Source organism: Drosophila montana, unplaced genomic scaffold (genome assembly GCF_035044405.1).
Source record: "Drosophila montana isolate Dmon_TW-CO22-7 unplaced genomic scaffold, ASM3504440v1 contig_2438_1, whole genome shotgun sequence".
Classification (NCBI taxonomy): domain Eukaryota; kingdom Metazoa; phylum Arthropoda; class Insecta; order Diptera; family Drosophilidae; genus Drosophila; species Drosophila montana.
In genome coordinates this window covers 2,615,805-2,632,667 of record NW_026997315.1, presented here as the reverse complement: position 1 = coordinate 2,632,667, position 16,863 = coordinate 2,615,805, and the positions used below count along the sequence as shown (strand labels likewise).

General features: G+C 36.8%; 1 protein-coding gene across 7 annotated transcripts in view; it reads left to right on the top strand.

The window, feature by feature from the left end:
• The window catches only part of shot (dystonin-like protein short stop), a 94,925-nt gene that overhangs the window by 3,648 nt on the left and 74,414 nt on the right, over window positions 1-16,863 (top strand). For all 7 annotated transcript variants that reach the window (XM_064682169.1, XM_064682150.1, XM_064682149.1 and 4 more), the window contains exon 2: window positions 5,801-6,308. In XM_064682169.1, the coding sequence (XP_064538239.1) occupies window positions 6,212-6,308 (97 nt within the window). In that variant the 5' untranslated portion in view covers window positions 5,801-6,211. The remainder of the gene's footprint in view (window positions 1-5,800; window positions 6,309-16,863) is intronic.

Sequence of the window (16,863 nt, the reverse complement as noted above, 5' to 3'; positions counted from 1 at the left end):
TATCAAAACCGCCCTAAAGCTTCGCTTAATTAAACATTCATATTTAAGGGAACGAGATAAAGCATGTGAAGATATCTTCCATAATCTAACGGTCTTCCGTTCGCAAATAGAGTAAATATATGCCTAGACTTACTCTCAATTCCCTTTATCAAAACCGCCCTAAAGCTTCGCTTAATTAAACATTCATATTTGACAATTTAATAACTAGATGATGATTCAGTCGAGATATTATGCCGCCAGCTGTTGATCGACCAATGCAAACTGGAATGGAAATTAAAAATTCGAAATTTTTGAAATATCACTTTAATTGAACTCGTTTTCAACTGATATGCAAAACGTTGTCTAATTGGGTGACCCCAAGCGGCCGCCCGATAAATAATCGTCGTGCCAAACAGCCCCAAAGGCATATGACATAATCGTAATCATGTGCTCGCCTATAACTCACCCAGTGTCTGGCGTTGGGGCCTGCAAATAATGATCTAATGGATTCGTTTGTTCAATCAATGCAATTTAGAATATGATTTCATTGGGTTCTAGTTTTATAAATCGAGACTAATGTCGCTTATTAATGCCTGTCAGCTTACGAGACAATTAAAAATTGTACGGTGCTTAGTTCCCATGGTCGGGTTAAGCCTCCTCCCGCCCCCCGCCCCCAACCCCTACAGCTCGTATGTCGTTTCGTATTCTATATTTATACCCTACATAGATTGAAAGTGGCTGAGTAAGGGTATATGGCAGTTATTCAAAGGTATCTTAGGCGCAGCTCAAGAGAATTGAACTTGTTTTTAGGCAGCTGCCTCACTTCTTCCCCAATTGATTTGCCTGAATTTTGGAATATATAAGCTCTAAAATTGTTGTAAAGATCGGATGATGAATTCGGAAGTTATTTGAGAGTTCTTCAAAATGTATGGAGTTAAGGCAAAGCGGCTTTTGTGTAGCAAGAATGTGTGTTTAGAACGGATTAAAGGGCATCTGCTAGTCGTGCACTTTTGACCAGAGCACCCCTACTTGTTCTTTATTTTATTATTAACTTTTTCTAAGCGATGACGTTGTCAAACTGGTTGCCATTGTGTGCGTTTTTATCAGCGTTTATTGTTTTGTGACGGTTTTTATTTCTACTATTTGCTGTTATTGTCCGTTCAACTGTCGCTTAATTGACTTTGTGGTTGCCCAAGTCGCGTCCTCTCTCCCTCTCTCTCCCTCTCTCTGTCTCTCTCTTTCACTTAATGTCTCTTTTCAACTGGGAACCCCAACGGCTGATCTAAGCCCAGCTTTAGCATCTCCCACCTCACCTTTGCCAGCTCCCTGTTGAGCGGAGGAATTCGCTCGTGAAATGGACTCCTCTTTGGGCGGGTTGGTCTTCAAAAAGTCTTGTGGTGTTGCCTCAAGTGCTTTTTTATGGGCTCTCCGCAGAATACGAGTAACGACTGTGCGAGCTATAAATGTGGCATTTGCTAACCACAGAGCCGTAGGAATCGTTATACAAACAAAGTCTGAACCGACAAGTTCCGGTGCTTCAGTTGATAGCGAGGGCTTGGGAATGTGTGCACCAAAAAAAAGATGAAGTTGAGGCTGTTTATAAATAATAATTGAAGTAGATGAGTTTCGCTAAATGAAATAAAAAGTTACGAATTGCAATAAAAATTTGGTTTAAGGAAGAGGGAATTATTTTTGAGACTTCAAAGAAGCAAAGCATTGAGTCCTTACCAAAGTGAAAAGTAAACTTGTTGATTCAGTTGTTAAATGTGCCAACAAATTTTGTAATTTTTCTTAATTAAAGAAAAGATGATTTTCTAAACCTTAAATAAGCAAAGATTATGGTCCTTACCAAAGTGAAAATTAGCCTTATTGATGGAGTTGTTTCTTCCAAATTTCTTTACATATAAATAAGCTAAGGTTTGGTTTTAAATGTGTCAAGAGAAATTTATATATTTTTTCTTCAATTAAAGAAAAGAACATTTTTTTCTTTAAGTCAAGAAAGGAAGAATTTTTGAAACTTCAAAGAAGCAAAGAATTGAGTCCTTATCAACGTGAAAAGTAAGCTTTTTGATGGAGTTGTATCATTAGTTGTATATAAACTTTGAGAAAGTTGAGGATTGCTTTTAAACCTAAAGAAGCAAAGAATTGAAGGTTTACCAAAGTGAAAAGTAAATTTTTGTATGAAGTTTTTTAATCAAATTTTTAGCTTTTTTCTGAATTGAAGCAATGGGAAAGTCTTACGAATATTTGTTATAATTTCTTAATCGGCATAATGTAGGTTATCTTCTTTTTGGTAATCTAGAGATACATTTATATATGATATGCATTTTTATGTACTTAAGGGGAAGGTTGCTGATTTAGGGTAAATATTGAACTTAATTTGTTGCTGAAATAAAATATTTATTATTTTTATTATGTTTTTGTTTATTATTATTTTATTTTTGTTGTTGTTTTTTTTTTAAATTAATACACTTTTTTAAATATTTTTTTTTAATTTTATATATATGTATATATAATTTTTTTAATTCTCGTTTTATATAATTATTTTTTCTATTTTGTGTATTTTTATCTTATATTTTCGTTTCGTTTTTTATTTAAGTTTTTATATAATTTGATTATTTTTTGGATTATCAATTAAATTTTTTTGTTGATATATATTTTATTTTTTTAGTTAAATTTTTTGTATACTTATGTTATTTTGCCTTTTTTTTAATTTTTTAATTATATATATTTTTAAAGTAATAATTTATTTCTTATTTTATATTCTTTTATATTATTATATACTTTTTATTTTTTTATATTAATTTGATATATTATTTAAATATATATATATTTTTTATATGTTTAATTTTAAATTAGTTTATTTTAGAATGTAGTTTTTATTTTTACTTGTTGATTTCTTGTGGTTTGCGAATGAAGCTCCACAAATTTAAATGTAGCCCAGTGCACGTTGCCAACTCCCTGTCTGTCGTCCGGAATGTGTGCGTTCCTCTGGGCCCTTAATCTTAATTATATATTTGCTGTTTTGCTATCTCAACAGCTGTTGCGCCCATTTGGGATCTCTGTCGCCAGCCGCGCAGCTGGAGGGCAACTTGGAGAAGCGAATTTTAGTGTCGAGTCGCGTCGCGTCGCGTCTCGTTTTCATTTTCTATTTTCGAATTGGCCGTCTGCTAATTTGCAAGTTAAATGTGCTACCTACCCATTCGGATGTTCTTAATTAAATCTATAAAAAATTTAGCTTTAGAGATCTGGAGCTTCTGTCTTAGCGAACAGTCTATATAGCAAGGCAATACGATAAATCAACGTGTCAGCAACCTTCGTTTGATTGCAGCGGCGATTAGATCAGCGCATTTACGATTCTATATACCCTGTAATTATTGTTGAGGGGGAAAGAAGGTATACTGCATATATATTCTTTAGCAGTATTAACTGCCGAACCGCAACTTTGAAATCAAGTTTATAATTTACCGTATAAAGAACAAATTTAAGTCAAATTGTAATGATCGATAATTATCGATAACAAGCAGCCCTGGTTTATCTCTTTGGTTTCTCGTACTTTTTATACGAAATTTTGATTTTGATCGGAGGATAAAAAAAAGTTATGTAAGAAGAGTTATGTAAAAACAAAGTTCCATTATGTGGGTTATTGGAAAGATAGAAGAAAAGCCTCGTGCGTATACAAGTAATTGCAGGATATCTCCTAGTCGTTTCACTCTTGCTTGCTTTAGACGTTTCTGCTATTTTTAATCGCAGGTACAAAAGTAAAGGCCGCCTGTTCGCACAGTTTGAGGTTTTTTCTTTTCATTTTTTTACTTTTCTGAATTCTAACTGTACAAGTTATCATTCAACAATTAAATTCATGACTCGCTTATCTGCTGATAAGCGCACTCACACATTTGTTTTCAGTTTTTGTTTTATTTAATTTTTTGGGGCTTTCTATGATAAGCTTGTTGATTCGAGGCCTGACAGTGACGGCGACGCCGGCGTCAGCGTCAGCGACAGCGTTTGTCTACAGTTTGACGTGCATTCGAGCGTGTGTCAACCTGTGTCGCACAGTTTGACAATCACTCAAACGCAGCTGTCGGGCATTTCAAATTTTAAGCTTGCCAATCACGTCTGCTGCCCCCGCCACCCGCACCCTTCCATTGCGTTGCGGCTATTGTGTACAGTTAGTTATTCTATGTGACTGACCAAAAGTGTCCACAAAAGACATTGATAAAAGTCGTAAAAAGCATGCGGCACAAAACAAAAACGCGTCAAAACAATTCCCATAAACACACACACACACACACAAACACACAGTTATTTCAGTGCCAAAAGACATTCAATAATAATACAATTTAGCAGCGATAATTGGCCATTGAGCCGCTGGCAATCAAAAGAGAGCGCCTGAGAGCGGTAGATAACATAGCTTCACTGGAAGCTTGCCGTTAGCTGCCCAATAAAACATTTTCTGGTTCTTGTGACTTTTCTTATTTTCCCTGTATATTTAATAACTCTTGCACATTGCACGCTGCTTCGCAACGTCTGCAGCGCTGTCTATTTCCGGTATTGCATTGCGCTTGCGCAAATGCTCTCTCGCGCGCTCTCTTTATTGAAGGAAAAAAACCGGTCTCGCATTTTTATTAAGGCGCTCCCGCTTGCTCTCTTTGCGGCTTGATTATGTTGACATTTGGCTGCACTCACACGCACACACTCATACACACACAGTCATACACTAGAACACACGTGCACCGTTGTTTATCAGCAAACGTAGTTTCCGTTGCTCGTTCGAATTTCATTGATTGTAAATTGCGCGACCGTTTTTCGATATCGAATGCGCTGTTATTGTTTTTGTTTGCTGTCTGGCTATTTATCCAAGGCACAGTAGCAGTCAAACTGTGCATATAATTATCGCAAATGCCATCCGTTTTCCGCTTTAACTACGCGCGTTTGTGTGTGTATGTTTCTGTTGTTTTTATTAGCTGGCATTGACCCACTGGCAAACGGTTGCGCCGCGAATGCCTGATAACAAGCTCTTTTGTTCTTGTTGTTGCTGCTTACTTTACATATACAGCAAACGCCGACAGCGGCAGCGGCTGTAATTTACATTTTCGCCTAAAAGTATGCAATGAAAAATATTGCGACCTCAAAATTTAATCGAGCGGGCAAAAAATTGCTGAATAAACAATTACAATTGAATTTTAGAATGCTGTCAACGAAACGTAGCAATAATCGAGTACAAAAAATAACAACTAAAAATAAATATGTTTACATTAAAATCAAAGAAAACTCAGACAACACAAAGAGGACCTTAAAAATTATCCCTACTTAATACAACAAATTAATTCATAAAAACAAATAATTTTGTTAAATTTATGGCACAATATATTTTAACTTCTAACAAAAAAAACCTTACCTCACAAGTACAGTGAATGCTCTCATAGGCGAATACTCCGCGTTTCACCTGGTGGAGCATATGTTGAATAATTAACCTAAACCTAGGGAAATATTCGATAGTTTAACAATGTTAAATAATAATACATACATATTTCAATAATTGATTTTTTTAATAATTTTATTATAAAATTTCATGCTGTCATGTTTTTGCAATTTCTGCTTGGTTCGTTAAAAAGAAGTTCTAGTGCTTTTACTTGATACACGTCTGATAAAAAGAGTTTCCGTTTAGAAACTGGCTTTTTGTTTGAAAGGGACTGTCACATGTTCGCCTAAGGGAGCTTTCACTGTACAATTAAAAAACAAAATAAACCAAAATTCAAACATTTTTTCTTAAACAAAATTTGATTAAATTTTTCTTTTCATTCTTTTTTTTAATTTACAGCCAAGTATTAAAACGAACAAAGTCCATGTTAGCCAAATTTTAGTACAATTTCAATTAGTGCTTAAGTAAAAAAAGAACAAAACAAACCAAACGAAAGCTCAGCTCAGGCGCAAGCGAGACAGCAAGAAGAAGCAACCATCTCGCTCGCACACACCTCAAGCATAGGGAGAAATAAACGCAAAGACGGCGTCCCCGCGCAGCTACATCCGCTCTCGCTCCACACCGCAATCGCCACATTCGCCGCAACTGTTGGCGGTCGCCGGTCGGGGGGAGGAGATCAATTGCAACGGCCATACAACAGCTGCATCGTTGGGGTCGTGCCCCCTGCTGCAGCCACGGCATCATCAATCCGAGCAGCAACTGTGCAAACGGCGACGCATCTATGCATCAACGGGGAGCGCTGCCAACATTATGATGGATCGCGAATCCCTTAGCGAATGGGCTAAGGATAAGCCGCTCAGCATACTGCAGCTGGATCCGGCAGATCGGGCCGTTCTACGCATAGCAGGTGAGTCAAGTATACTCTCAACTTGTTGTTCATTTAAAATGTTCACCTATGTTAAAATTGCAAGAAACATATCCATCTTTGTGAACGATATTTATTTGTACATATGATATCGATAATATATATATTCTATAGATTATTTGCATATAAAATGAGAAATTTACTCTTCCTTTAGAGGAATTGTGAGGAATTGTAGAATTTAGCTTTGTAGTTTATCGATTTAATTGAATTCTTACTATCGATAATCACAAATAATTACTATCCATATCGATGAACTATATATATTGGCCTCTTTGTTAGATAAAAAAGATTTATCGATAACGTTAATATTTAATAAGTTTTAGATATTGATAACAATATAACGATCGATATCGATAACAATACCTTATTTGCTACCGCTAATTTCTAGGGTTTTACACTTTCTTATTCTTGTCGATAGATTCTAACCGATTTTCGACTGTAAATCGATATATTTTTAGTTCGTTATCGACATTTTTGAATGTCAGATTTTTCCCAATGTTTTGATTTGGATAAATTTCAATTGACACTCGAAAATGTTGAGCTGTTTTTTGAATTTTAAACATTTTACTTGCACCAATAAGTCTGCAGTAAATAGGCCCTGATATATATATACATATATATTTAAATAAAATTTAGTGAGTTTGTAATTTAATATTAGACATGAAATTTTGTTGTGCATTAACCCACCCATGCCGACAAACAATTGCGTGCCAATTCTTTGTTCAAATATTCGCGCTACCCACTCGAACAGGGCTCAGACTGCGGAGTCTTTTTCCCTCCGAGTTTCCCACACTCGATGCTCGGTTCATTGCACTCATTTTCCGACACAGTGCTTGCCAAACTGTGCCGCAGTTTGCCAACTCTGCCGGCAACTCAATCCATTAAGCGACGCTGCAACACGCTGCCGCATTGACATTTTTCCAATACGCCTTCCGACTCTTCACCCGCTCCCGCTCCCCCTCCCGCTGCCGCTGCCACACCCCTTGCAGCTACTGGCGCTCCCAATCCGCTGTTGGAACTCGCATATTATGCGCTAATTCTCCGCCTAACGGTGCAGCCTCCGCTGCTGTCGCTTTTATTCTATTTCTGTGCCGCCAACGGAGTCGCCACACAGCCCACAGACTCGCCGCTGCCCCCTCGCCTCGACCCCTCTGTTGCACGCCTCTTACCAACGTTTTGTATCTGGCCAGGTTTTTTTTCCTCTGCGTGCTTATACACTTGCTGCAGGTATTGTATTATTGTCGTGCAATTTGTAATGCATAGAAGACTACCGTAAAATATATGCGTATATATTCCTGATCAGTATAAGCAATTGAAACGATATATTCATATTCTTCTGTCTTTCAGAATCTTTCAGAATGTAGATCAATGATGTTGAATTATCGATAAATTCTTTTATTGATCGATAATTATTATTCAATATTTTTTGGTAATCGATAAATTTAGATTTTCGTGTCTGATTGAATGCAAAAAGTTCTCTCCGTTTTGAAGCTCTTAAGATTAAACGTGACATACCTGCTAGTATTTATATAATAATCAATAACTCCTTTTATTTCTTGGTAATCGATAAATATTGATATTTGTGGCCATCTGTCTGTTTCAATGCAAATAGTTCGCTCAGCTTTAAGTTCTTTAGATGAAAATTGACAATATTTCATCTTAGCAGATAGTTCACAACTCGAAGTCGGATCGAAGCACTATATTATATAGCTCCTGTCTGATCTGTATCGAACATATTTGATTTTTATGATTCTTTGATTATTGATTCTATAATTCTTTCATATCAGTGAAACATATCAGCTTTGGACTATATAATTTCAGGATAAATCGCTTTAAGTTTCTCTATCCAAGAACTCTTCTACATATACCGCACATCTGCTATATGTCTTATAGAGTATTTGGTCTTCGGTGAGCCACGTTCGTTCTTCCTTGTTTTAGTTTCCTTCTATTTTTTTGCAATTGCAACATAAAAATTGAGATTTTTGTCGCCGACTTCTGCTGCCGTTGCCGCTGCCGCTGCCTTCGTTGAGGGCATTGTTCGGCTAACAAACAAATATTGTTGCCAGCTTTTTGCGTATTGAGTCCATTGAATGCTCTACAATATTTACTCGGCGCTGGTTCTGAGCTATTTGTGACCCCCTCAGCCCTCGGATCATGGAAATCGAATGGAGTGGAATGTGAAATGTTTGCTTGGATTACGTTCAGATATTCTCAGATAAACGATTCTTGGTGAAAAATGGGATCAAGTATTTTCGTAAATACCCTTTATAATTCAGAATGAAGCGTGTCTATTTGGAAAATGTTTGGTTGTTTAATTGATCAAATTTTAATCTAAATTGATTCAGGTATTTATAAACAAATAAATTTATTATTAATTATGATTCCGAAATATTTATTTGTTTATTTATTTTTGTATATTTTTTGGAAACCATAGAAATCTTTTGAATACAATTCTAAAATTTATATTTTAAGCTAAAAAAAAAAGTTAATTTCTTTAATCAAATATTATTATTTAGTACATACTTTACTTTAAGAGTAAAGTATCATAATATCATAATTCGAGTACAAAAGAAATTCCCGACCTCTGTTTTATTTAATTTACTATTTGAAACACATTTTCCAAAAGATTTTTCATTAAATCTCTTATAGAATTTAATGGGGTAAAAAATAATTCATTTTAAGCTGAAAATTTCTCTACCATTTCATTTTGTAAACATTTTCGAAAATCAGAAATAGTGCAAGCACCTATTTTTAGATAATTTTATGAGCTTTTTGAATAAAACAAATATGAATATGAATTTGTATAAAACGATTCGTATGTGGGCAGACTTCTCTTGAGCTTAGCTCAATCGCATCATCTCCCTGAAATATTTCAAGATCAATTAGTTGGCTAATCCAATCGAATGACCTTGCTTTCGGATTGTGCTCAATACAAAACGCTTTTACACTTTTCCACTTTCCATAACGCCCACAAATCTGTATTTGTTGAATGCCACGCCCACAAATGTAATAATATTCAATTGCAATGTGGCTTGGGGCGGGTGCTGAGAGGGGGGTTAAATAAAAACCAGACTTGAGACAAGATCTGCAATGAAAACGAAAACCAGCTACAAGCTAGCAAAAAATCTTGATTGAGATTGACAGCTGGCGGGGGCAGCGGGGCGTGCCACACAGACACATACTCCCACGACCGGCGGCCGGCGGGGCAGTTGTGGCCAAAGCTGTGTAGGCTCCAAAACCAATGCAAAGCGATTCGCATGCAAAAAAAAATAATAAAAAAAAACAAGTAAGTGAGCTCTAGTCGGGAGTGCCCGACTAGGGGATACCCAACACCAAATGCAGCTGGGAGGGGGGGGGGGGAGGGGTTAGGTTAGAAGCTTAAAAAGAAAAGAAAGATACTTGAGCTGTAAATACTATTTTAGAAGCTAAATCTTAAATTTGGTGACTCAGCTCTTAAAACCTTTAATATATGCTTAAAAACGAGATTTCGATATAGATTTTTATCGATTGCTTGGAAACGGGGCAAGTTTTCGATTATCGGAAGCAACTCGTGTGAGGGGGGGGGAGTGGTGTGGGTTTGTAGGTTAAACATTAAATATACTTGACTGTTTATATATAAGCTATTTATTAAATTTGCGGACTCTAGCTCTTAAAACCCAAGATATATGCTCAAAACTGGATTTCGATATTGATTTGTATCGATAGCTTGGAAACGGGGAAAGTTAGCGATTATCGGAAACAACTCATACTGCGCTGGCACTATTTGGATCTGCGCTTTAAATTTCAGTCTCTAGCTCTGTTCATGTTCTATGATCCTTGCGTTCAAACATATGGACAGACGGACGGACGGGCGGATAGATGGACATAGCTGGATCGACTCGGCTATTGATGCTGATCAAGAACATATGATATGCCTCCTTCTACCTGTTACATACATTTCCACAAATACATTATACCCTTTTTACCCATTTTCAATGGGTTCAGGGTATAAAAATAAAGTAAACAGAATTTTCAAAGTTTGTAACGTGTGTTGGACAAGTTTTAATGTGGCAAAGTTTTGCATTTGCATTTTTGGTTGTTGTCTAAGTTTTAATTAGCCCTGAGCCAGTTAACCCACACACACGCACATATACACACACACACACACACGCACACCCACCTGTGTTGTGCATGTAACGGGGAAAAACTTGGCTTATAAACGAGCTGAAAGCTGAAAGCAAACATTTTGGCCCAAAACTGTGAGTCAACAATTCGCATTCAATCAAACGCCTAATCAAATCAAACGCCCACACAAAATGGGGTCGCTCCCGCTGTGCCACGCCCCCCACCTAAACAATTCGAATTCGATTTTTTGGGACGCGTTTGTAAAGAATTTGTGCAAACATCATTTTTAAAACGCTTTAATTTATGCCTATTTTTAATACTATGTAAACTGTTCTTCTCTCCTAAATGGTTCACTATTGCTTGCTCTTTCTTTGGCCTCGCAGCTGTCTCTTTCTTTTCATTTTTTGGTTACGCCTGCGCGACGTTTCCGTTTTTGGTGGCGCCGATTCGAATTTTGTTTTTTATTTTTAAATCGGTTCGGCGCGTAGGCCGTACTTCTGACACCATTTGCAGGTTTTGCATACTCTAAGGAAGGGTAATTCGATGTGTTTAGTTAGCAAAGAATATGCCTTGATATGAGGTGGAGAGTCTTTCCTTAAGCTGAGTTGATCGGGTCATTTATATGGAAAATTAGCGTATCGAGTATTATTTAATTTTAATACTAATCGATTAATTATCGATAACATTAAGATCGATATGTTATCGATGATAATAATACAAGTTGCTGGACCTCAGCCTCTAAAGAGATATTTTAATCGAGCGGTCTGCTTGACTTTATATTCCCTTTTATAAGAGAAAATTAATGTCACAACGGGTCTTTTTAACTTCCTGGTTTCTTATATTTAAGATCGATATATTATCGACGATAATAATACAGGTGGATTGAGCTACTTCTTGCTGGAACTCAGCTTACATTTCGAAAGAACAAATAGTCTTCGAATATTCTATAAAGTAAAATCGGTTCATATAGGGTATTCCAATTTCTGTATTTTATGCATATTTTTTTTTACTTATTTGATTTTGTTACGCATTGATCAATCAAATTGCCCATTTTTGGCTCTCAGCCAATAAACTCTTCGTTTTCTGTCGCCGCTTAAAGAATAAGAAGCATAAGCTTTTATTTATAGCCGCTTTGCAACACAAGCTTTTGTTTGTTATTGTTATCGAATGTTATCGATAGCTGCTTATTAGGTGCCAAGCCGATCCCCTGGCTCTTTTTTACTTTTTAGCATATTTCATTAATAAATTCCATGACTAGCCTCCAGCGGCACGATCTGCGATCTATTCGAGCTATTAGCTATGCAGCTAACAGAGCGAACGTGTGCACTGTTTTAATGGTTAATTGGCCTGGCAACAGGCCGCAACCGGAAGTACAGTTGCCGCCAGCTGCCAGGGTTGTCGCATGCTGACTAAAAAGCTTGGGAATTGTCTTCTGCTTCTGCTTTTGGTTTGTTGCAATTTGTTTGTGTTTGTTTTTTAGGGTATTTTTTTCGTTTTGCTCTTGTTTTTATCGCTATTTGTGTGTTCTTTGGTTCTTTTTTTTCGGTATTGCGCTTTGTTTTGTATCTTATAGATACGATACGCCTACTGCGCGCGTACATAACACGATGTTGTTAATTGAAAACTGATAACTGTGTGTTGGTATCCCACCCCTCCTCACCCCCCACAAACCCTCCCCCGCCAGCTCGGCATGCTGTCTTGTTGCCTGCTCTTGCACTTGGAACCTGCTTCTGTTTGGAAGGCACGTAGTTCAAGTCTTATATTTTTGTTTCCTTCTATTTACTGAATTTTTGTTGCTGTTTTAAGTTTTTTGCTTTTCGATTTCGTTTTGGTTTTTTAATTGTCATTATGTATGCGTGTCGTTCGTCCATATCGCGGGGCGTATTGTCAAATCTGGCGTGTGTGTGCGTGCGTGTGTGTGTATGTTGATATCTCTAATTAGTTTTCAATTCAATTTGCATTTTTTTGTGCCTTGGTTTTGTTTGCCATCTCACTCGCACTCAGGCCAAACGCAATTAACCGTTTGAAATTATGACAATTTTAAGTGCTTGTGAATTAATTTGAATTTAACGACTTAGTCGACAGTCAAAAATCCGAAATACCAATATTACCTCAATAAATCGATAACAAATGATGATCCCAGCTGACGATCCGTTGACTATTTTATTGCATTGCTTTCATAATTAGTTGGACGACTTGAGTTATGATCGGGTTTTCACTAAAACCTGAAGGTCATCCATCTAACTTGTTAGCCGACTCCCAAGCACTTCCCAGTTCCACTTCAGTTCCATCAATATTTACCTTTTGTACACACTTCTTTCATATCGCTCCGTTTCTTTTTTTGTGTTTTTTTTTTATCTGTTCTGTTCCACCAAGGTTGCGGTAACCATATGGAACAGCTCCCAAGCTGGCTGTAGATCTTGAGTTTCGTATTTCGTATTTTCTGTGACTCATTAAGATAAGCAATTTTGTGTGTCAATTTGTCAACTCCAAAACACACACACACACGCATACACACACACACGCAGAAAACTCTTAACGGAACAGACAATTTATTTTGGCTATGTGTCTTTGGATATGCCAAAAATAAACGTTGATCAAAAGCCCGTTGCCGCCTGTGTGCAATTCAAAAATAATACAGCATTGCGCTAGAAAAGCGTGAGACTGACGCCGAGACGCCCTGTAGCTGGCTCTTAAGATTCCCAACTAGTTTTGGCACTATATAACTGTATAACTTGTCTTAACTAATCTTCCGGAAATAGATTGTTGAGATAGTATGTTGAGGGTTTCTTTGTTCTGATATTTTATAAAATTAAAACATACAATGATGCTGCTGTACGAGTTTTTCCTGTTGTCAGCTCTAAAGATGCCCAACTAAATGAGGCACGTCTCTGTTAACTTTCTCTTGAATAATTTTTGTGATTTTTAACCAATTTTTGGAAAACGTGTAGCATTTAAAATTAAAATAGTATAAGATAATCGTACCAATTTCCAAATTCAAAACTTTAAGTTTACAAATGGTTTCATTTTGGGAATTCAAAAAAGTTATAAGTTGTGGGAAACTTTGAAGTTTTCTTAAAGTTTGATAGGCAATGTTCAAGCAGAAAATGCATACCAAATTTGTTGGCTGTAGCTCTTACCAACCCCGAGTTCAGAGATGGACTAACTAAAGGACCATAAGGAATATAAGCACAAATTAAATGCTGTCTTGATGTAACATCTTTCACTTCTACCCCTTTGCATATTTGGCTACAGGGTATCAAAAATAAATACCAAAATGAATAGAAATTGATACAAACATTAAAACAATACAAAATGTATTTGCATTGCATGGCACACAACAAATTGTATGTACACAATTATTTAATTACGCTACTAATTGCCAGTGACACCGACAATAATCATACACTTACTATGCCAATGCGAGGTCATGAGACTACAAGCTCCATAGCTCCAGCCCTTACTCTATTTCCCCGCCTCATGGCAGATGTTGGGCAATGCGTTTTCTGACTGTCAAGTCTCTCAATAAAACAAATAAACAACAACACACAGCACAAGTGTTTTTTTTATCTATATATCTATATCTATATATATATTTTAATTTTTGTCGTTACACCCACAACTTCAATCGAGCAACTTTCAGAGAAAAATGCAATGAGATCAGCGTTCGGGGATTCGCTCGGTGACCAATTCCTTTGGTTAAAAATCGCAACAACAAAAACCGATTCAAATATCAGTTTTGTGTTTGGGCTTATTTATGGCCTGTTATATATCTCACAGCTGGCCTCTTTGTGTGTGTGTGCGTGTGCGTGTGTGTCTGGTGTGTGGTGTGTGGGAGGTTGTTGTCCATGACGTCACTGCTAAAAACGAGCTTGCAAAACAAGTTGGCCTTTTGACAAAGCCAACAACAATCACGCAAATCATTTAAATGACATTACACGCAAATAAAACGTAAACAAGTGAGATTGTCAGCAAAAGGGAAATAAACGATTTTAGAATACCCTAGAAAAGGCAGATGAAGAGTAGATATCAGTTGATTAAAGAGGATATAGGTTGCGGAGAGTCAAAATCAAATAAAATGGAAGCAGCGAGTAAGGAAATGAAGAGACTGAAGCATAGAAGATTCCCTACATGGGATGGAGCGGTATTTAATCATATAACGTGATGAAAACTGTGTGGATCAAACATTCACTTTTAAATATTTCCTATTATTCCTTGTTAACTGCTATCGATTACAAGTTTAATGGAAGTAAGACATTCAGAAAAAACGAAAGAGCTTATAGAATAGATCCCATTAAATAATGGTTCAATGGAAGAAAGGAATTCAGGAAGATAAAATTAAAGGACATCCAGTCCTTTCATTTTTCTCTTCATTAACTTCAGTTTCAATTTATTCATCTATAATTCTTCTATTTGTTGAATCCATGTGTTTTTACTGTCCTGCCAAACACAGAAGACAAGGTTCAAAAGAAGAATGAATTATAGAAAAAAAGGAATGTAGTATATATTATAAGGTAATCCTGGGATAAAAAAACATTGTAGTCTTCAAAGAAAAAGAAAGGAAATATATATAAAGAAGAAATCCAAGAAAGGTTATATCACATAGAGGATCCAAGGACTGATAATGTAAGATCGCAGCAAGCTCTTTGAGAATGAACCTTTATTAAATAGGTTAAGCAAACAATCAATGGAAGCACATGTGAGATCGAAAGTAAGAAAACATTCAAGGATCACAAGAGAGTCAGATATTGGAAAATTTCCCTAACACTCTATTTACAGGTACAAACATATGCCCAGCTTTGAAATGAAGTAGCTAGCCCACATAACTTCAACCTTGACTTGATACCCACTTAAGCTTTACTCTGTAGCATTAAACAATGGCAGGAAAAGGCTTAGACATGTCTAGCCCAAGTCGTCAACCTTCATCAATCAAAGTCTTTAGCAAATAAACTCACGCTATCCACCATACAGTCACGTAGATCTTGGCCGGGCACGTAACACTTAGGGTATGTAATACACCCTTTGCCCAACGTACATGTATGCTCGGTATAAATACGACGCCTACGACACAAAACCTGTCTGTGGTATACGAGCTGGTGGCACCTCGAAAGGGGGTCTGTGTCTCGTTTTTGGGGTCGGGGTCGGGGTTGGGGTCGGGGTCTGTCACTGGGTCATTTGCTGGGGCCCTTGTCATTGCCAAAGTGAAACAAAACTACATGAAAATTCCATTGTTTTTCATACTCTTTCCCCCCGCTCACTCTCTTCACCTTTGCGAAAAGTTTTGTTTTTTTTTTTTTTGTATTATTCATCCCCAAGACGAATCGGACAGTCGAATTCCGTTTTGAATGCCACATTGACATATTTTTGCGATTCGAGCATTGTTTCGAAATACTTGAGAGCATATTTTACAATGTCCACTAATGTCTCCATCTCCGGCTTTGAGCTCATGACGCGAACTAAGTGAATAAGTGAATAACTCACTGGCTGAGTGACTGATACTCGTCGTATTTACTTTTCGGTTGACGCCCTGCACAGCCGGCAATTTTGCAGCACACCAACTATCATTACGGAAAATTGTCGTCTGAGTGTGAGTCTGACTCGTGTCTGGGTTTGGGTCTTTGAGTCTTGGTGCGGGTCGGGTCTGGCCTGGCCTGGTCTGGTCTGGTCGAGTCTGTTGCCGGTTTGTCGAGAGACGGATGTGGCCTCTGACAGGCGGAATTCTAGTGGTTTGGGCGTCAGCGCGTGGGCAGCTTGTAATAGACGGCAAAGGTAGGTTGATTTTCTTGGATGTTGCTCAATACTTGCTGCCGCAGTTGTTCGCAAAATACTCATGAGTGTTATTCATGAATAATAGGTACTTACGACTAAAATGCACGGGAGTGTTATTACCACAAGTGTAATTTATGAATATATATATATGAGTGATATCCATCAATACTGTTCATGAGTTTTAGGTACTTACGACTAATATTATGTAAACTATGAATATCTGTTAGTGTTATTCATGAATACTAATCATGAATAATAAGTACTCACGACTAAAATACATGGGAATGTTAATAACTCAAGTGTAAATTATGAATATCTATGAGTGTTAATCATGAACACTGTCCATGAACTCCATGTACTCACTACTAACAATCTATGACAATCTATGAGTGTTATTCATGAATAATAGATACGCACTTCTAAAATCCGTGGGAGTGTTAACAGTCATTTATATTATGAGTATCTACTTCAGAATGGATATTCTTAGAATATTATACACACATTTTGATTCATATTCAGAAAACTTTTGATTTTTATTTTTATGAATATTGGGTATTTGTTGTACCCAGGAATACAAATTATTCAAGTAATACAGTTACACTTTATTAAAGCTCCAAGTACATATAAATGTTTATCAAAGTTATATTCATGAGCCTATATTAAT